Source organism: Poromitra crassiceps, assembly GCF_964638095.1.
Source record: "Poromitra crassiceps genome assembly, chromosome: 5".
In the NCBI taxonomy this organism is placed as follows: domain Eukaryota; kingdom Metazoa; phylum Chordata; class Actinopteri; order Beryciformes; family Melamphaidae; genus Poromitra; species Poromitra crassiceps.
Genome location: NC_139642.1, coordinates 27,298,192 through 27,320,120, shown reverse-complemented (window position 1 = coordinate 27,320,120; position 21,929 = coordinate 27,298,192). Strand labels below are relative to the sequence as shown.

The following is a 21,929-nucleotide window of genomic DNA, read 5'->3' as shown; positions in this document are numbered from 1 at the left end:
GAGGGGGCACCAGGTGTGTGCAGCTGTCTGCCTGTGTGAGGAACTTCAAAGGCCAGTGAGAGCAGGGTAAGTGGTACCAGTCAGCGGAGCGGCTACAGTAGGTAGGTAGAGGCTACAGCAGCTGAAGGTGATCTCTCTGAACCTCTTGATATGATTTGCCCTACAGCCACATATAGAGCAATAGATCAGAGTACGCCCAAGCTGTCCGACGCGCTTTGAGGCCATCTCATATGACTCCCAGATGAAATGCCTCGTTGCACATCTGCAGACAAGGCAGATATTGTAGGCTTAGAGTTGGGTTAGGTTTGCACTGCTTTTTCATTCTTCATTTCCTTGATAAAGCCTATGGACGGTGAACAATGTTGAGAGAGTCTTGGTTTTCTGGAAGCAGTTTGTGGCAATTGCAAAAATCACCACACTGCAATGTTTAGCAGTTGGAAACCACCTAGTTTATGACTTAAAATGTGTCTTTTTCCACTAGGGGGGGGGGGGGGGGGATGCTGACAAAAGGGTGGCATTTTTTCCCCTATCTGATAAGTGAAGTGAACAAGGCGGAATATAAACTTCCTTCCTTCCCTCTGAACAATAAACAATGGTAGGACCACTGGCTTTGGCACAGAAACCCTATTGATGTTAAAGATATCATTCAGCAAGCCCTGATTGCATATTTGTGTTTGATTGCTTGAGCTACATTATACCAGCAGGAGCAGCCACTTTGAGTTAGATAGTGAGCTGAACACATACATGTACACAACACGGGCCTGATGACAACACAGCACAGGGTCCTTCCTGGGAGCTTTCTGCACCAATAACAGCTGACTGACCGACCCCCCCCCCTCCCACCCCCCTCCCTCCCTCCACTGCTGTCTGCTGTATTGACCCAGGTAATGGCGATAATGGATGTTATTCACATCAATAGGAAGATCAAACAGTTAAGAGGAAAGCTTGTGCTTCTAAAAAAATCATGCTCTCAAGTGCGCAGCATCAATCCATTCTCTGGTCCAGCAGCGAGCAGCCGGATCAAGACATTGTTTCCATTAAAATACTTGAAAACACATTTTGGCTTTCATGGTGGAACCCTCAGAAAGCCATTAACGTCTAAGCCGTTTTCTGGATGTGTGTTTTCACTTGCTCTGATCTGATATCATGCTGTACAACTGTTACGTGTTACCTGTAGGACTGCACAGCTGCACTCTAAGGGCCATATCTTGCGCCCAAGTGCAAGGGCAAGTGTTATCTTTGCTCATTTCTAGCACTCAGAATCTATATATTTTTTCTTTTAATTACCCAGTGCAGTGGTAATTGGAAGGGGAAAAAATAGATTCTGACTGCTAGAAACTAGCAAAGATAATACTTGCCCTTGCACTTGGGCAAAAGATATGGCCCTAAGCCTTAAAATAAAAAAACAAAGAACGCCAGCATGCGATGAATGTCCTTCCAGGGTTTTTATCAAGACCTTACAACGGACGTTTCAGCCAACAGGCCTTCTTCAGCGTTGAAGGTTGAAGCGACCTAAGCCTTAAAATACCTTAGAGTCTAGGGTACTTTAGCCTACCTGTGGTTAACAGTATGAGATTATAATCTATAGGCTGGTGGTGGGACGTGCTCATCCGGCAGCTAACTGTTTGCTATACTGAAGCCTAAGTGCACCCTTCCTGATCCCTATAAAGATACAGTAAGTGTGGCAATTGGTGGTGGTTGCTGGATTAGTATTTAAGCAGTACTGTAAGTATACTTTTACTGATCTGGGAATGTTGCTTTAAGTCATCCGATTCAAACCTTCATCTATGGGCCTGGTTTAGCAACACAGAAAATGTCTGTTTTTATATCTCCGAGAAGAGGCACAGTGACCCTTCTGAGGAGCTAGTCCGCTCACATGGGAGATGAGAAATTATACTTACAAAATGACTTTGATGTAGGAAAGTAGGATTTATTTAAGTTTGTTCTAGCAGTAAAGCAATAAATTACAAAATATTTTCTCCACCTAATCTAAGTCTAATGAACCAGAAAAGAGCACGGCCAAAAATCAGTTCAAAAGCAATGAAGAAAGTGATGAAATGCATCTCGAGCAAAAACTCCTCTTCGTTCAAAGGCAGTGAAAAATAGATGCATCTCTGGATGGAAGATTCACCCTCTTCAAGAAACTCGCCAAAGTTCTTCAAAAGCAGGAAATTCTTTCTCGACAGCACCTCTTTCTCGCCTTCTTCACATCAAAATGGTACAAAATGAGAACCAATCATTCTTTTGTTTGTAAAAGATCAAAACAACTAAATCAAAAGTACATAATTTATATATTTATTTATTTTTCTAACAAAAAAATGACTCATCCCTGTAGCAGTTCTCACGGCTGAGCCCAGATTTCTGCAATTACATCTCAGTGAATTCAGTCGACCCCCCCAACATAACTCTAACTTCCCTTCACACATCACATTGTCTCTGTTTAGAACTAGGGCGTTCCTTCACCAAAATGTCCCATGGGGCAGAGAGAGATGTCCTTCTGACCCATGAGACCAAACTGTTCAATTGCTCATTTAGCATTTATCTGTAATCAGTAGCGGAGCGTACGCCGGGGCAGAGGGTGCGGCCGCCACGGGCCCACTCGTCAGGGGGGCCCATCAAAAAAAAAAAAAAAAAAAAAAAAAATTTTTTTTTTTTTTTGCAGGCCAGGCCACCTGGCTGGCAACCTGTGTTTTTATTTTTCTTCTTCAGAACAAGCTTGTCTGTAAAGTGGCTTCACTGTAGTCTTTCTTGGACATAATATTACTTGGCTCAGTGAGTGACAAATTGTGTTTTCGGATATAGGGGCTATCAGCTATTTTACAGTTGTGACTTAAAATGACTTTATTTAATAAAGTCAGTGGTGTGAGTCTGAGAGGAATTCAATCAATAGACAATAACATTGGTGTGTTTAAAATGAGATATTCCACTAAATATGGCTAAAACCGATTCAAACATGCAAAAAAGGCACATTTTTCTTCGCGGCCTGGCAGGCCCGGTTCTACGGGGGTGCAAAAGCATGCATTGCACCCTTATTTGTCTGCATGCTCAGTTGAAAAGTAAAAAAATGTATAAATGCTACAGCTGCACACTTACTGTTTAAACTTGAATTATAGTTGTTGTTTTTCGTTGTTCTTTGATGTGATTTTATGGCTTTTTGGCACCTATATGTAACCTTTTAAGGTTGAGATAATTGTATTATCATTATATGGTCCAAATATTTCAGTAAAGCACTTGAAACACTTGAAATATTCTTGCTTGGGTGGTATCATTCTACTTGAAATGATGGTCAAATGCATTATTTTTAGTAAAATAACATGTCAAATTTTTCGGCCGGCCGGCCTTTGGCCGGCCACCCGAGTGGGCCCGGCCTTCGGCCGGGCATCTGCACCCCTTCCTATCTAGGATGCACCCCTAGTCATCTTGTTCTGGAACCGGCCCTGCGGCCTGGCCTGGCCTGGCCTTCAAAAAAAATTTTTTTTTTTTTTTTTTGATGGGGCCCCCCTAAGAGCTTCGCCCCCTCTGGGCTGATAGGGTCGCTCCGCCCCTGTCTGTAATGTATCCATCAATACTGTCAATCCTGGAGCTATAGACTATAATCTAGTTTGACAAAGTCTTTAACAGGTCAAAGAGACCGGAATAAATGTGTGTGAGGAGGATGTTCTGCTGGTCTATGACAATACATCAATTTGTGTGTGTGTGTGTGTGTGTGTGTGTGTGTGTGTGTGTGTGTGTGTGTGTGTGTGTGTGTGTGTGTGTGTGTGTGTGTGTGCGTGCGTGCGTGCGTGCGTGCGTGCCTAGAGGAGGCCTTTCTAACCAAGATGATGAAATACCAACAACAGCTAGAACAGACCATTTCACAGCTGGGCTACAGGTGTAAACTTTTAGTTTTCATATTTGGCAGCCTGGGTCACGTACATACATACATACTACATACTTACATATGTAAGCTGGTTGTGAGAGGTCTTCAGATGGCTGGTCTCCCAAAGAGAAGGGCCAAGCAGTTAGCGAGATATTGTTCAATATCTACTATTATTGGCAGCCGCTCAATATGGAGGAGGCGCTGCTTTTTGTACCCATGAATGGATACTGACCGCTACCTTGCATTACAGTATAACTGTATATATCAACCTGCCATGTTATCATCCTGTGTGTTTCTTATGTGTATGCATTATTGTGGTTGCCGTCTGGGCACTCATGTAACTGACTGACTCCCAGCATTTGACTGCACTTTTACTGTTTATGCCCTTTGCATACTTGTGTGTATGTGGACATAAATAAATATTTCAAATGTGTGTGTGAGAGAGAGACACAGAGGGAGAGACTGCAGTTCTCTAATCTGGGACAGTCTACCTACAATAGTTAAGCAGTGATGCTTGATCTTCACATAATCACATTTATATATTCTACGCATTCAGACCCTAACAACTCCTCCTCAGTAAATCAGCCAGGGAAACTCCCCCTCCGTGGATCACCTGGCTCTCACAGCTGATCTATGGGTAGACCCAGTGACTCTTCACCAAACTACCTCTAAATCTTTTACTAGCAGGCAGGTAGACTCACGCACTCGGAACATCTGTCCTATAGCATCGGTTTTGCTGCTATTTCCAGGTCAGTATTTGTTAATAGCACTGTGCTTTGTCTTGCTATTAAAAAAATCCCCTGCACTGAATCTTGCTATAACGTCAAAAGACAGATACTCTTTAGCCTTTGTTCTGCTTCCTTTTCAGATTTCACCGGGGATCTGGACAATGTCTCACAAATCTTAACACCAGTGAATTAACCAACACAAACGTAGACAAGATTGATGCTGCGCCTTCACAGAGCAGATCAAAAACAGTGGTGTCCTGGGGAGTCTGTTGCATGGGAACACATAAACAGTGCAGAGCTTTATTTCAGGATACAGATAAGACACCATGTGGCCCACACAAACTTTACCCAGACAAGGAACTGAAAGTACACAAAACACACTGCTGCTAAAAGTTCTCTCATGTGACAGGGACATTTCCTACAAACATGCTACCATGTAGCTCTGAAAGGTTTTGGACGTGCTGTATATCTCTAGCTGCTGGCTACTCACAGAAGCATTCATGAATACCGTATGTAATTTGTGTTCGGGGGGAGCGGAACTGGGGGGAACAGTGTGATCCTCCCACGCGCTACGTCCTGGCGGTGAAACTCCTCGTTGTCAGGTGAAAAGAAGCGGCTGGCGACTGCAGATGTATCGGAGGAAGCATGTGCTAGTCTACAGCTCTCCGCAGATTGACAGAGGGGCTGGAGTGGGTTCTGTTTGTCTGTTTGTTTCTCTGCAATTTTTGTCCCACTTTGTGAGATTTGTGATGATTTTGGTCAGTAACGATGTAACTGATGATGTCACAATGTCTATGACATGCAAAGTTGAGCAATTGTGCGCTGAGTGATGTCACTCGAGCACTCCATGAGGTGATCAGTGACGGGCAATTGTGATGTCGTCAGTGAGTGATGTCATCAGTGATGCGAAATCGGGCAACTGTGCGCTGCACATGCCAATAGCGCAGGCGAGGCCACGCAGCAGCCGAGCTGCGGGCGAGGCACTCGATGATGTCATCATCAGTGATGGTCACTCGAGCAACTGTGATGTCACTGATGATGTCACAATGTCTATGACATGCGAAGTTGAGCAATTGAGCAATCTTTCCAATTCAATGATGTCCAATCTGTATCATGAACATGAGTAACCTCCAGTAGGCCGATCAATCTGCAACATGAACATAAGTAACCTCGAGTAGCCGGTCAGTCAGATGCTTGGAAGTGAAACAGTAGCGTTCCTCACTGCGGGTACTAACTGTACATGCCGGACGAGAGCTCTGAATTTAGGCACTTCCGTTTTCAAACCCGCTCGGCTCTGCTGATCCTCTGCCAGATTGGCCGGCCTCTATTTTCAATGCTGTGGTCGGGACACAACAAGGACATGTATTGTCCGCGAGCAGCTCACTTCTTCTGAAGAGCAGCAGTTGTGCTGAGCTGATGGAACGATGGCGCCGCCCCTCAGCAGCACAAACCGACGACCTTTTAATGACAGAGGTCTAATGTCCCCGCGCCCTTTGACCTCCCTCGATGGGCTGATGTCACAGGAAGAGAATAGTATCCTTATCGAGGGTCACGGCTATACGCTCCCACATGTCCATCTCCCCCCTGATGTCCTCGGGGTTTGGAGACAGTTCTCACACACAGATAGGCCCTCATCAATGGTCCACATACACATGCATGTGCAAGTGTCCAAAGTAACACAAGGCTCTTTCCACATCCAGCAACCTCAAATTCTTTAGGTAACAGCCCATCTCCCCTGTGGAGAACATCTATCAGCAAAACTGCTGTTACCAAGAGACGAGCAGCAAACTAGTCAAGTCTGCCTAAAACCTGTTGTCCTTTTGACCACATGAGAAAGATCAATGTAGCCTCTGATACCTTTGACGGACTTATCAAATATATGGATTGTCATGTTTGAATTCTGTGGAAACAGCTCCTCGGAATAGATTAGATGCCAAATGTGTGAATGAGATGTGTGATGAAATAGGCAGAAATATCTTCACCCTGCCAAACACAAGAGACTCGAGCGAGGCTTATTGAGAGATAAGAGAGAGGCGGTCGGTGGATGTGAACAGCGAGATGTTTTAGTTGCGGAAGAGCTCTGGCACGACTCCGGCAGGTAGAGAAGAAAGCCGGAGAAGGAGCGGTCCAGGAGAAGGAGCGGTCCAGGAGAAGGAGCGGTCCAGGAGAAGGAGCGGTCCAGGAGAAGGAGCACTCCAGGAAGTGGAAATATGTGGCAGGCAGAGTTGGACCAGGAGGAAGAGGGATCATGTACAAGGGGCCAGGCGGAAGTAAAACAGGAGATCAGCACAATACAGGGAGGAGGTACTGTAGGAAAAGGTTCATATGGGGAACCGTCAACAGGGATATGGAGAGGTATGGTATGGAGAGGGAAGTCAGACTCACAGAGAGGAAGGACTGGGAGGAAAACAGCACCCGCTGAAACTTCTTGTTTGAACAAACAAGAAAAACAACGCAAGAAAACTCCTTTGAAATGACAAAAGTTGCTGTGGTGTGGCTAGCAGAGATTAGCAGCACGCCCTCCTCACCTTCACAACACGACATAAACATCTCCACTCTCACACACTCGCCTAAAAATACATATACATCTGCATCCCCTGGCTGCCTCCCAACTTCTCCCGAGTGTCAGATACACCGAGTTCGCCCATTTTAAGACGCAGTCTGATTAACACCTGATAAAATAGCAGTGGGGGGCGGGTCTAACGTCGAGTAATAGCGTCATTATCTCCGCAGGTAGACATTTTTCTTCCTTTCCTTTCCTTTCCTTGCTTTGGCTTGACACTCGATCTGTGCCGGTCCGTCCAGAGCAGCGCCTGAGACGCCACGCAAATATCACACTGTATATAGCTAGGCTGAGAGCCAGATCTCACAGTGGGTATGTTGGCATCTGTGTGTGCGTGTGTGTGTGTGTGTGTGTGTGTGTGTGTGTGTGTGTGTGTGTGTGTGTGTGTGTGTGTGTGTGTGTGTGTGTGTGTGTGTGCGTGGCGTGTGTCTGTGCCACTTTATCAACAGACAAGAGTTGACAGAAAACAGGCTGCGGGTCCCTGACTTCAACTGGACCTTTTTCACAACAGCCAGTTGTGGCCTACAACTAGCTACAGGAAACTACACAGACCAACTATAACTAATTTATTAGACTTTGGATATGAGCCAATAAGTAGGTATGCATCTCATTACAGTCATTTCAATTTGTAGCTATTTTTAGGGCTGGGGGACCAAGAATCATATCTCAGTATTTTTAGACGAATGGCGATACGGGATATATAATAGGCCTACTGTATCTCTGTATATGAAGTGGGCTAAAATGTTCAGTTGTATTGGCTGGGCGATATGGACAAAATCAAATATCACAATATTTTGGAGCAAATACCTTGATATCAATATTGCAACACTATTGGTGCTTTCACTAAATAAATAATCATCAGTACTGTGGATATAATGACCGAATGGGTAAAGAACAGCTATAGTCTGGTAAGTTCACAATATAACATCACTTTACTCTGATGCAGTCTTTAAAACCAGGAAAAGACTAACACTGAGGTTATGCCATATCACGATATTATTACGATATCAAAAATCTAAGATGAGATACAATCGATATAGCCTAATATCGATATATTGCCCAGCCCTATTCAATCCTGTTCATTTACAAGAGGGAAGTGCTTAAAAATAGTCTGTCATAGCTTTCACAGTTTCATTCTTTTTGAATAGCTTTTTGAATAGCATACAGAGCTTGCATTCCTCAATTTCCACACAGCAACAGTTATTCATTATATAGCCCACACACCCTGCACACAGCAACAGTTATATTCAGATAGCCTACACACCCTACACCACCAACACCCTGCTGCACACAGCATTGCTTCAGTTAGCTATATTTTAGGCATCCATCCATTCAAATGATTCAACAGACAAGTGGTTTCATAATCACGTTTGCTGTTTGCATCAGGACGCGCACATTGCAGCCCGAAGCAGCAACAACGCCAAGTTTCTCTGTAAGCAACATAGTGGTTGTCAAAGTGGGGACCACCAGGGACCACCAGGGGTCCTCGAGGGGGGTCCCGAGCAAATTGACGAATCGTTAAACCTCATTATTCCATTTACAAGAACAATTATAGAATGTATGAGACTGACCATTTTAATCATTTTCACTGATCCCTACAATAGGCTACATTAACAATACATAGCCATGGAGACACAATCATATCTGGTAATAATTATATTCTCAGATTTGGGACCGAGGGACAAAATCGCATCACTTTGGGGTGGCCATAATGTGGACTAAATTAAGTGTCCCTTGGTATGAAAATGGTTGAGAACTGCCACAGCGCAGACAGTTTTATATCAAGTCATAACAACAAACACTCTCTGAAATGGAGTTTCTAGGGGACAAAATCGTGTGCGTAGGTGCTCGGTGGGTCATTAACATGAAAAAGTTTGGACACTGCTGGAAGGTCCCACACACGTTTCGCTCTTAATTACGGTAGCCTAATTAGTGCTGTGCAGGATCTCCCCATGCAGCGAGCCAGCGACCACTCACCTCCCCAGGTGTGGAAGAGGACCAAGAGTCCGACGAGCAGAGAGGCAGCGTCCCGTACAGCCATGGTCGTCGCTCAGTAGGCTACTGCTGCAGTCTGTCCCGGGCGTGAGAGAGGAGGGAGTCTGACAGGCGGCTGGTCCTCCTGGCAAACTGCGAAAGAGAGAGAGAGAGTGAAAAAGAGAGAGAGAAAAAGAGAGAGAGAGAGAGAGAGCGAGAGCGCGCCGAGAGGTGGCAAATGATGCAGGAGGGGGCAGATAGGAGTTGCCTGCTGCACTGCAAAAAATGACCATGTGCAAAGATCCTTTTTGGGCTCATGTTCATTCTTGAAAAAGCTACCATTGACTTTATACAGTGTATAGTGCACTTTCTCAAAACAAGTTCTGCAGATGAGATTCTTCATATTCTTCTTCTGCTTGTTCACTGTGCAGTTTTGTGTCTGGAAGGATATTAGGCTACAGTAGACAGCTGGGCTAATCTGATATAAGATAAAGAAATTGACATAAGTTTTGTTCAAGAACATTATTTGCTTTCTTACACAATTGAATATTTCGCCCTCTCTTAGATTTTTGTTTTTGTTTAGAAAAGAAATATGCCCTCAATACTGTATTACAGTAATGAGTGACTTAAAGGAACACTCCGCCCATTTTCAACCAGCTTTGTATCATTAGAACATCAGTAGTATATCAGAAAACTGTAAACGGTTTTGAAGTCTGCCATTGATTTATATCAGTTATTGAGTGTTAAAGTGTGGACCAGTGACATCACTGGTCCACACTAACTCAAATTAATAACTCATTAACTCAAATCAACTCTCAATAACTGTCAAACTAGATGAATGATGAATAGTTTGACAGTTATTGAGAGTTGATTTGAGTTAATAGTTATTAATTTGAGTTAGTGTGGACCAGTGATGTCACTGGTCCACACTTTAACACTCAACTGTCAAATTAAATGGCAGACTTCAAAACCGTTTACAGTTTTCTGATATACTACTGATGTTCTAATGATACAAAGCTGGTTGAAAATGGGCGGAGTGTTCCTTTAAGATGGATATTTTTTGCAGTGTGCTGTTTACTAGGAGGAACTCTCAGCAGGGAGGGGTGGAGGTATGGGGGGTCTGATAAGTTAATTTTATACCTCCAAGACTCTGGGCTCCTATTCAGAGCTCATGCCTAACTGCCATGATGAGGAAAGGTGTGGCACTTTGCCTCATGGAGCCCAGCATAGCATTCAAGACCAATGTTCCCTCGAAGCTGTGTGTGTTTGGTGACCTCCATACCCCTAATAATTGATCACGTTGATCAAAAAAAATCTCATCAGGCACTGCTTTGTGCAGAGGAGAAACATCTAGGCTGGGGGGGGGGCAGGCAGGATGAACAGAGCTGAGTCTGGTCATGCCTGGAGGCAGCAGCAGAGAGGAGGATGAGGACCCAACTGGAATCCATCCTGGACCAAAAACACCGCCCCCAGCTCTATAACTGATTCAGCTACAGAGGTAGCTGCCAACTTCACCCTCCACTGCAACACAGACTGTTTTAGGTGTTGTTTTGTGCAGACAGTCATCAGACTGTTCAGTGCCTCCTGTCCAAAGTGCCCCAGCTATAGGAGGGAGCTCCAGCAGGCTTTGTCTACCCAGACAGACAGACAGACAGACAGACAGACAGACAGACAGACTGACTCACTGACTATCTGTCCTGGATACCTTCTTCACATATGCTGTGGGTTAATCTACACACAATTTGCTTGCACAGCTTATGTTTCAACATTTATGTGTAAAATGTTGCATGTTGTGATTAATATAGATATAGACTTGGCTACTCTGTGCAGTCTCCATCTAGTATTAGAAATGTAATCAAGCAAGGACCTATACATTCCATTTGGGGGGGGAAACACAAGACTAAAGTTGTTTGCCTATTTGCAGTCTCTTATTTGCAGTGTCTTACACGTCTAACCCTGTAAAATATCTCAATATATACATATTTTTCACATACACATTTCTCAGCTATGTAGAAATACATATTTTAACATAATTCAATGAAATGAACACTGATGCCACGACAGTCACCAATAATCATATCCATATCGGCCTAATAAAAAGAGTGTGATGCCCTCTCTAAGCTACAAGCCAAGCTTAATATGGACATTTAGGGCCACATTTGGGAGTTGAGGCAGACTGTTCTATGCAAAAACAGCTGGAGGATGTCTATCATTAACATGAGGCCTTACATGAGGGCAGGTGCCTGCACTGTGGGTGCAGGTCTCCTGTCTCTGTTAGATTAAGACAGCTAGAGTGTTTGCTCACCTGCAGCAGAACACACACACACACACACACACACACACACACACACACACACACACACACACACACACACTACTGGGTTGTAAGCAATATCAAAACATCGCTACCTTTTTTGCAACAGTCAGAGAGGAGAGGGGGGAAATGAAACAAAATATTGTACGGTTCACACTCTGACCAGATATTTTATTTATTTTATTTTATTTAACCTTTATTTAACCAGGTAAGTCATTAAGAACAAATTCTTATTTACAATGGCGACCTGAGATATCTGCTCGTTCTGTCTGGCTTGTGATGAGGATTGGCACATAACATATAAAAGTAGCCTATAAAAGTCCAGCATGTGAAAGAAAAGAGAGTAACACACATAATAAACTTTAGTTTTCAAATAAATGAAACAGCTGAGTCTCTCTCACACAGGGACAAATGGGATGATGACATGATGGTATAAAATGCTGTGGTACGGTATGACCCAGAGCCCCTGGCCAGGAGGCCTGAGGGACTTAACTTTAGCTTTAGCCTGGACTGTGGTACGGTATGACCCAGAGCCCCTGGCCAGGAGGCCTGAGGGACCTAACTTTAGCTTTAGCCTGGACTGTGGTACGACCCAGAGCCCCTGGCCAGGAGGCCAGAGGGACCTAACTTTAACTTTAGCCTGGACTGTGGTACGACCCAGGCCAGAGCCCCTGGCCAGGAGCAAATTACTAATTTTTGCTTTAGTAAAGACAACCTTTTAGTAATAGTACATAATTATAACATAATATGTTAATCTGCTCTTTATGACACCCAGGTTTCTGACACAAGGCCTTACATTTGCTGACAAATTGAGCCAGTAAATTAAAGCAATAGATGAAAATGACAGCCTCCAACTGTAGACAGTCAATGAGAAGATGGAAAGACTTCTGAAAAAAGGTCTTTTGAGAGGTTGAACAAACTTACATTTAAAGCTAGAGGCTGAAAACTGTTCACAATGATCAACATTGCAAAATAACTTTGAGGAACCTGATTTCAGAAAGGTAGTCACTATGTTCTTTTGATGACATGATTTATTAACATGAGCAATGATATATTTACATGTGATCAAGATTATGAATGACAGATTATGAATGTTCAATGGTTCTAAAAAAAGTTCAAAGTCTGGCGATTAGACTCCATCACGACTCTGAGACGTAGAATAGGATATCCCCCCGTGGAGTCTAGACCTGGTGGTGGTGAACTGAAGCGTCTGGCATACTCTTCGCGCACGCGGTGGAGGCGGGGCTCCGAGGAGGGCGCGCGCACTCTGCGCGGGCCAAAACAGAACATAGTCAGTGCGTAGCTCGCTCCCCCCACCCCCCTCCTCCTGTGGAAGCTCCAGGGGAAAATGGCGGCGATTAGTGCCAGGCAGTCTGAATGAAATTGAATGTAACGTTCCCAATTCTATGTATTAAATTCTAAAAAACGACCCTCAACATTTGGGAAGCCACCCAACTAGTTCGTTATAATCGAACGTCATGCTTCGAAGGCGACTTTACGACGATGAGGACAGTGAGGACTCAATGAATCACAGCAGATATCCGCTGATAGCCTACCACGGAGATCTCACAGGCACAGGCAGCAAAACCCGACGCGCTGATAGAAAAATCTCCATGGACGCGCCGCGCGGCGCTCAGGCCTCGCCCCCCGACACGCCCCGTGCGATGACGTCAAAATCGGCGCGCGCCCTATGCGCTTGGCTGGGCGCGAAGAGTATGCCAAAGGCTAGAAGCCTTTGGCATACTTTGGCTAGAAGCCTTTGCCCTTTGGCATACTGGAGATCTCTGACCTGGAGGAGAATGGGGTGGAGGAGGGTTGCAGCAGCACTGAAATGACAGCCGATAAGAGTATGAGAATGGAACAGCTCTTAAAGGTTGCCGCTAAAGCTGTGATTGGCTGAATGGGAAGGATGTGGCCAGCTGTGATTGGATTAGCAAAACCTTGCACGCCCCCTTAATCAGGTAGATGCACAACACCTGAAGGAGAGAGGGAAATGTGTAAGTGAGAACATTACAGTGACTCTTTCTGAAATACGTTAAAACTTCACTGGGACGTTTAGGGAGAAAGAGGGAAATGATACAGGAAATGGATCTCCACTAGGACTTAGCTAAAACTGGATCAAAACAGCTGAACACAGCAAAAATGAAGTTCTAATGGAGGTTCAATCAGGAAGACTATAATCTGCACTTTATGCTTCCTCAGTTCATTTCTTATTTCTCCACCCCTTCAAATCTGCTCACATGCTTAAAATAAGCTGTCAACTTCCGGGCTTCAATTGAATAATCAGCTGTTTGCCTCCTGGTCTCATTTAACCAACAGCATAGCGTCACATCACCTTTCACCCCCACACACCTCCATTGTAAGCCTATCACATTGCTATTCACCTACATTGTAAGCCAATCACATGGCTGCTGTCCTATGCTTCTTTCTACCCCATTCAGCCTGCTCAACTCCTCCTGCTGTCAGTCACACACCCTCCACCTCCCCCTCTTCGCAGACCCATCAGAGTCATTAGATTCTTCAGTCTGAAGAGTCTCATCAGTCCCAGAAGGAGAGGCATCACCATCACCAGTATCTCTAGACTCTACAGGGGGATATATCTGGCTGCTGCTCTGGGCTGATGCAGCTCTATCTCAATATCTCCCTGTGGTGTCTAAGCGCCAAAGACTATTAAGAGAATATCTAATTCTCGTCATATTTTCTGTAATGCATCATTCATTTTGCTATTGTAATAAATATTATCTTATTCATTCACTAGTCTCTCCTAATTGAAACAATAGTTAGGACAGGATTCTGAGTCCAATATCATCTTACTCAAGCTGTAAATTAGTATAAAATCTTCATTTAAGCAAGACATCAGTCTCATTTAAATTAAGATTTTATACTAATTTTATACACAATAATGAAGCTTCCCCAAAGTTTCCTTCCTCTTCCAGAACAAATCCAAAGTTCTTAATAGAAGCAAGAAAAACAGTGGTCCAAAACTCTTCAGCCTCTGTTAAGACTCGGAAGGTGACCTAAACACTCAGAGCCAAACCCATGAGTCAAGATGGGGCCCGAGAGAAAGCAGCACTTCCCCAGATTGTAGATGTGACAACACCTCCAAATCTATGTACAGCCTTACTGATTGTTTAAGCTTAGCATTGTCCGATTTCGTGTGAACCACAGTCTGTGCTCTTGGTCAAATTGTGTGTGTGTGTGTGTGTGTGTGTGTGTGTGTGTGTGTGTGTGTGTGTGTGTGTGTGTGTGTGTGTGTGTGTGTGTGTGTGTGTGTGTGTGTGTGTGTGTGTGTGTGTGTGTGTGTGTGTGTGTGCGTGCGTGCGTGTGTGCGTGTGTGTGTGTGTGTGTGTGTGTGTGTGTGTGCGCATGATGACATCTGCAGGTTTCACTCCTGGAAAACAGAAGGTATCCGGGCCTGCTGGGCGGGGTTGCCTCTGCGCCAAGGCCCCCGGCACAGAGGGAGAGCCTTCATATAGGCTACTGAACCTGCTGCGGTGGAAGAGTCCTGAGTGACAGAGCCCTCAGAGGAGGGGCCACAGAGTGGGAGCGACACCTTTCGAGCAGGACGGGGTGGCCATGGTTGTAGTTTTTCTTTTGCTTTGAGCTCTTCCTTGCTATGGTCAATGTCCGATATGCCTGTAGTAGCTGCAGCATAGACTGACTGATATGCGGCCTAGTTTATGTGCTTTGTTTAAGTATATTAATTTTACTTACTCATTACTTATATTTAAGAATATTAGTTTTTATCATTAGGTTTATCATATATTTAGGATTTATTTTGTTGTGTTCTCAGCTATTCTCAATGCTCTATTTCAAGTTGTGTTCTTTTAGATATGTTGTTTTATTTCGTGGTAACCCAAAAGGGGCCATGAGAGAGCTTCAGAGAGCTATTTTCTGTTCATTTCTCTGCCATGCGCTTCCACGCTGAATTTAAAAGTTCTCTGTGTGAGAGAGAGAGAAGGCTCGGGAGTATTGGGCAGGATCATCGCTGTAGAAATTTTTTTTTTTCCCAGATTTCCCCCCGTTTTCTCCCCAATTGTACTTGGCCACTTCCCCCTGCTGTCCCGATCGTTGCTCCACCCCCTCCGTCGATCTGAGGAGAGTTGATGCCTCCTCCGATACATGTGCAGGCACCAGCCACTTCTTCACCTGACAGCGAGGCATTTCACCCACAGGACATAGCACGCCATTCCGCACCAACCGCAGGTAGTGCAGCGACCAGGACACATACCCTTAATCCGCTTTCCCACCCGCAGACACGGCCAATTGTGCCTTTGTGGACACCCAACCAAGGCGGTGGTAACACGAGGGCTCGAACCTGCAACCCTCGTGTTGGGAGGCAGGGACTCTACTACTGCACTACCCATGTAGAAAAGATGACGATACAAAATTAAATATCCATCATATTTTTCCCCTTGTGTCTAGCTCTAAATGTTCAATGGAGGCGTCCAGAAAGAGAAATATAGAAGGAGAAAGTGTGTCTGAAAGAGAGAGAGAGAGAGAGAGAGAGAGAGAGAGAGAGAGAGAGAGAGAGAGAGAGAGAGAGAGAGATCGCGGGTGTATTCAGTTGTAACGTCCTTTAATGTTCACCAGACATCACTGGCACTCTGTTTTTCTTTCCCTCCTAAAGCTATCAGAGGGGATCTGTTTGTGGAGACACAGACACTGTTGCTCTGTTTTGGTGGAAATATAAGGCAGAATAAAAAAAGGACATCTCTCTCTCTCTCCCTCTTTCTCTCTCCGTCACTGAAATTGTTGTGGTATAGTGTTAATATTGTGTCTTGTGGTGTAGGAAAACTCAGCATAACCTCCTCTCACTGGGTCGCTACCACAGAGCGGGGTAGCCTAGCTTACTACTGAAGAATTGCAATTGTTTAGCCCCTTGCATGCTTTAAACATGAGAAGTTATATGTTGTCAAATGGACTTCCTGTTAGCTATGGATTGAAAGTTTCTAGATTACAGTAGTCACGTTCTGTTAAAATATACAGTAGCCTATATAGGCTATACACTGATAACCCATAGAGAGCAATGTCAGCTATCTATAGAGTGAGGTTTCATGCTTTGCCAAAGAGGTTAAATCTGAATGTAAAGGAGGGTGTAAACCACAGTGTTGATGCTTTAATATCCTATAGGGTCAAGCAGGGGGCTTATGGGTTGTAGCGATAGCAGCGAGCTAGCTGTTCCCAAAACAATGACATTGTTCAGCCACTCAAGGCCAGTGAAATGATGGCAACATTTGCAGTGCTGCCATGTGACACTGGACGGGTACAAAGAGCGCGGATACATAAACAAGCGTAATATAGAATTTGGGGAAACCATTTTCTTCAATAGCCCTCTCCAAATTCCCCGTGGACAAATTGTAAGAATGTTCCCTTTCCGCCTTTATTTAATATGCTACATCCTGGGCAGGAGGTTTGGGAATATCGGGGGCCAATGGGTTTGGGAATGAGGCTGAATAAGGAAAATAGAGGCAGGAAAAGCATCGTTCCCCCCCGTCCCCCCCCCTGTCCCCCACTGAGTTCCCAGGAACTGCAAAGACCTCAAACGTCGCTGAGAGCGAGAGCTTCACAACCTGCTGACAGGCAGCGTACGGGACGCAGCCTGGCCGAGAACCTCCACCACTGATTGAAAAAAAAATCCCCAATTTATCTCAAACCTATTTCCTAATAAGCATTTGCACACCATCCCGGTGTCATTTGTAAACAAGTATTTAATTTCAGTGTAAGCCTTTGGGCCCATAAGAGAATCATCTATATCTGTAATGGGAATAAACACACTTGAACTTGGCTCCTTTAAGATCTCCTCCCTTGACGTACTGACCAGTGAGTGGCCTTACCGTGTACCCCTGTGTGTGCCCTATACACTACTACACTGTTGATTGATGATCCCACACGGCTTCTGTTTATCTGGCCGGGGCTCTGCTCTGCTCTGCTCTGCTCTGCACTCAGACTGAAGGAGAGCCTGAAGGAAGGAAAGAGGAAGAGAAGTCATTCTTTCCGAGCCACTGAGGCAGACCAGAGAGCCAGTTGTTTTGGGGGCCGGAATGAGAGACGGCCATTGTCCCCCCGCCGCTCCAGAGGACGCGGGGGGGCTTTGGACTGTGCGCTGGTATGGTGAGGGGGCCAGAGTGGGAGAGACATTTGAATTTCTGCTCAACTCCGTCACAATACCAGGGATTGTGACAAAGGGACACTTTGATAAGTACACGGGCCAAGAATTGAACATTGCTGTCGCCATGGTGATTATATGTAATAGGGGGCATTAATCATGGTAAATCCGCCCACTGACTGACATGTCTCCTCAGAAGAGTTTCAGTCAGGCAAGTTTTCCTGCAATCAGAAGAAGAGGAGGATGAAGATGAAGATGAAGGAGAAAGGTTGATTGTGCCAGTTCAGTAATACAACTTTCTATCTCTGCCTGGGAATGTTTATATGTTCATTTGTCATGGAAAATGATTGGATAACGAAATAGCTTGCATTCTTTACAAGGAAAAGTTGTCTGTGGCATCTCTCTTTTCGTCCCTTCTGGGTCGCTCTTCATCATATAATCAAATCTTGAGACAATTGTGACACTATGATATGGTTTCCTGGCAGATGGGGAACATTTCGTCTGACGGTTTCGACTTTGATTTGAAAGGGTCTCACTGTGTGTAATGGGCAGAGAGGTGTGGTGATGTCATTACAGGAAGTACGTACAGAATCATGAGTCAGGCAGCAGGAAGCTGTGAGTTACTACCAACGCAACTCATGGACACGCTGACCTTTAGATGCACGGACGGGCCCAAGGTCCTGGGAAGGCAACAACAAATGGGGGGATTTCCATAGTCGGTATTTTGTCATGCCGTTCCTAGATCTGATCTCTGTCGAAGTTCATCAGTTAGTCGGTCAGTCGGTGTCTCTTCCTCATTTTCTCTCTCACCCTTTTCCTCTATCTGCAATCTCTATCTCTCTCTCTCTCTCTCTCTCTCTCTCTCTCTCTCTCTCTCTCTCTCTCTCTCTCTCTCTCTCTTTGTGTGTGTCTCTCTCTCTCTCTCTCTCTCTCTCTCTCTCTCTCTCTTCTCTTTGTGCCTCTCTCTCTCTCTCTCCCTTGGCTTGTCCCAGTGTGCAGCCGAGGCAGTGGAGCTGAGCGGAGGGTGCAGTGAGGAATGCAGGGTCCCGCTCGGGGCCCTGACCAGTCTGCACTCCAGTGAGTTCTGCTGCTTGGAGTTTATGTTTTCCCATAGAAGCTTCTGGTCTACCGCCTACCCTCTGCTCTCTCCCGCCACCCCTCTCTCTCTCTCTCTCTCTCTCTCTAACACACACACACACACACACACACACACACACACACACACACACACACACACACACACACACACACACACACACACACAGACACACAGAGATGCACTCTCAATCTAAATTTTATGGGAGTCCCATGCACTGGCTGGCAGCCAAGGGCAACACTGAATCAGAGAATGTCGACTCTAAACCCCAAAACAAACCACAAAGTCTTGAGAAACAAATGATCAGATATGCTGACCACAAGCCTGCCACTCACGCCAACAAGGGCCTGTCGTTAGATGTTACAGATGGCCGTGGCTCTCAACAGTTGTGGGCATACAGTGACATCAGTGTTTGCTTGTTTGTTTTTGCTTGTTGTGACCACAACATTGCAATTGCTAGAGGACCGAATAGATGAAAGCATGCACATCCAAGGGCCGAGACTTCGGGTAGGTGCTGAGTCGAAAAATATAGCAGTGAAACAAATGAAGATACGCTCGCACACTACAAGGGCTCCTTTTGAATAGCTTTATTGCACCAAGTGCAAGTGGTAACGTTTCGAGCTACATTAGCTCTTCGTCAGACAAATATACAGAGGTGAGACGCCATCTTATATACAGTAGTCACCTGATAGTGAAGAGGTCACATGATTGAACAATGCAGCTGAGTCACACTACAAGAAACGTACTGCTGTATTTATTGTTTTTTCTTCACTCATGGGATGACAGAGGTATACTTGACTAGACTGTTGATTTTCTCTTTGTTGTATGACATAATATGTGGTCTATGACTTTTACTCCTCTGATTGATTGTTATTATACACAGCTGCGTTGTTCAATCATGTGACCTCTTTACTATCAGGTGACTACTGTATATAAGATGGCGTCTCACCTCTGTATATTTGTCTGACGAAGAGCTAATGTAGCTCAAAACGTTACCACTTGCACTTGGTGCAATAAAGCTATTCAAAAGGAGCCCTTGTAGTGTGCGAGCGTATCTTCATTTGTTTAATTGCTAGAGGACCGTCACTGATAACGACGTCATCACAGATGGCGTCACTGCTGACTGACGTCACTCACTGATGACATCACATTGCTCGAGTGACATCAGTGTTTATATCGAATCTGACTTTGATCGCAGAATCCTAAGGTCTAAGGTCACAGAATTCACATGTGACCCATATGTGTGTCGTGACCCCAGGGTTAGGAACCACTGGTGTATGACATTTTGTTTCATCGTTGGTAGTCTCTCATGTTACTGAAAGCATGGCTACTATGCAACAGAAATTTTCAGACAATCTGTATTAATTGTTTATTTATGTTTTGAGTAAGGGGGCAGGTAAAATAGTTTTTTCTTCTTCCTGCTCCCTTTCCGGTAATGGAATATATAAAGTGTAAATTGAAATGTATACTTTTCTGTAATTTGCACATTATGAGTGGAACAAATAAATAAATGAAATGAATTTTTTCTGCATTTAAAATATTGTACACGACTGATGGCACTCAAATCTGCTAGGTTAATTTTAGCTACCCACAAAGCCGAGACCGAGAGGTAAAGTGTCCAGTGTCCAGGCGACGCCACCACACCCACGAGTCATTTCCCATCCTAAGAAGTCTGTCGCTCGCCTGTCCGGTCTGGGCCGGGCTGTTATTATGGGATGGAAGGGCAGGCCAGGAGGTGGGGGGGGGGGCAGGTCAGAGGGCCACACTTCTGTACAGCGTGGAAATGGGAAGACTAATTGCAGCAAATTAGTCAGTGGACACTCGCCTCGTTGTGGGAAATGTGTCGAGGGGTTTGCTTGTTTTACCCTCTTAGATCCATCCTGTGCGAGCGTCTCTTGTTTCCCAGGCCGGGGGCCCCTGCAGGCGTCTTCTGCCCTTTCTTTTTCAGCTTGTTTGTATATTTTAACTGAGAGGCTCTGAGGAGAGAGGGCTTCCAGGGATTGCAGAACCTGTCATTCCCTGACAAACGGTGTGGAAATCTTCCTATTTGTCTCAGCTGAACTGGGAGTTGGTGGGTTGAGCACCTCTGCTGATTGTTGGAAAGCACTATCAAGCCACTGATAACCTTTGAAGCTGCATAATCTTGGCTCAGCTAATGTTTTCTCATCTTGGTTATAATAAAAAAAATCACCTATACAAGAAGGTCACATTCTAATAAAGGTTTCCTCAAATGGATGAATGGCTAGTGCTAAAAAGGATTAGTTGATTAGTCAGGAAATCAATAGTTTTAGTTGAAGTAAAAATACCAAACATTTGCTGGTTAACTGCTGCACAAATGCAAAGATGTGTTCCATATTGTTATGAAATTAATAAATTGGGATTTGTTGGCTGCTATAAGGAACATCAGGTACAATGCACTCAACTCACGACTTGCTAACTGGATGCTGAATCCCCAAAATAATTGTGTGGCAATAAATTCATCAACTTGGAGTGCTGTCCTTTTCCTTATCTGCTATAAGGAAGTAAATAAGCAGTTTTGAGACATCTCTTGGGCTCTGTTGTCCGGTTGTCATTAAAAAAACAAAACATTTTATGTTGATTAAATTAAGATTAGTTGAATTAATAATGAGAATAAGCGTTAGCCTCTCGTTGCAGCCCAAAATATGACAATTTTCTAGCCTCTGCGTCTCCAGTATCCCATCTATTATTCCTGTATTGCACTGAGTCTGCTGTGGACACATAATGGCTATCCATAAAAAGGACACATACAGAAAGCCCTGCAGAGGGTGGCACTGGCACATGATAGTAGCCATTTAAAAAGGAAGGATTTGGTCGTCCAGAAAACAAACAGAGGAAGCCGACTACTAACTGGCCTCCTCACGGACCAGAAGGTAGCTGCCATAAAAGGAGCAGGTCCACAAGCTCGCGGCCACACAGAGTAATGCACAAGGCCTTTTATAGCTCCTCGTATACAGCTCCTCCTCATCCCTGATGTGTCCTTAAACGCTTCAACAAATGTTGTTTGTCAAGCATCCAAAGCTTCGGAACAGGATTTCCCATGATCATATCAGACATAGTTCCTTTGGCAAAAAAAGGGGAAAAAAGTGTTCTCCTTCAGTGCTGCTATAGGCTCAGCTGGAGAGGATGAGATGCAAGGCAAGGAAGGAAATATTGTTCTACAAAGCTTTTGTCTTGGTCCTCCATTGTTACCAAGGTGAGGTAATGGGAGACTCAGCTAGAAAAGCCACAAGCGTGTTCACTTGAATGGAATGGCTTGAGGGAAAAT

General features: G+C 44.7%; 1 protein-coding gene across 2 annotated transcripts in view; it reads right to left on the bottom strand.

Annotated features, from left to right (window-relative positions):
- mcamb (melanoma cell adhesion molecule b) overlaps positions 1–9,262 on the bottom strand; it is a 52,829-nt gene extending 43,567 nt beyond the window's left edge. Inside the window, exon 1 of one of the 2 annotated variants that reach the window (XM_083636961.1) lies at positions 9,128–9,262. In XM_083636961.1, coding sequence (XP_083493087.1) covers positions 9,128–9,191 — 64 coding nt within the window. In that variant the 5' untranslated portion in view covers positions 9,192–9,262. The remainder of the gene's footprint in view (positions 1–9,127) is intronic. The other variant, XM_083636960.1, reaches the window with a different exon arrangement.
- Positions 9,263–21,929: the final 12,667 nt, after the last annotated feature.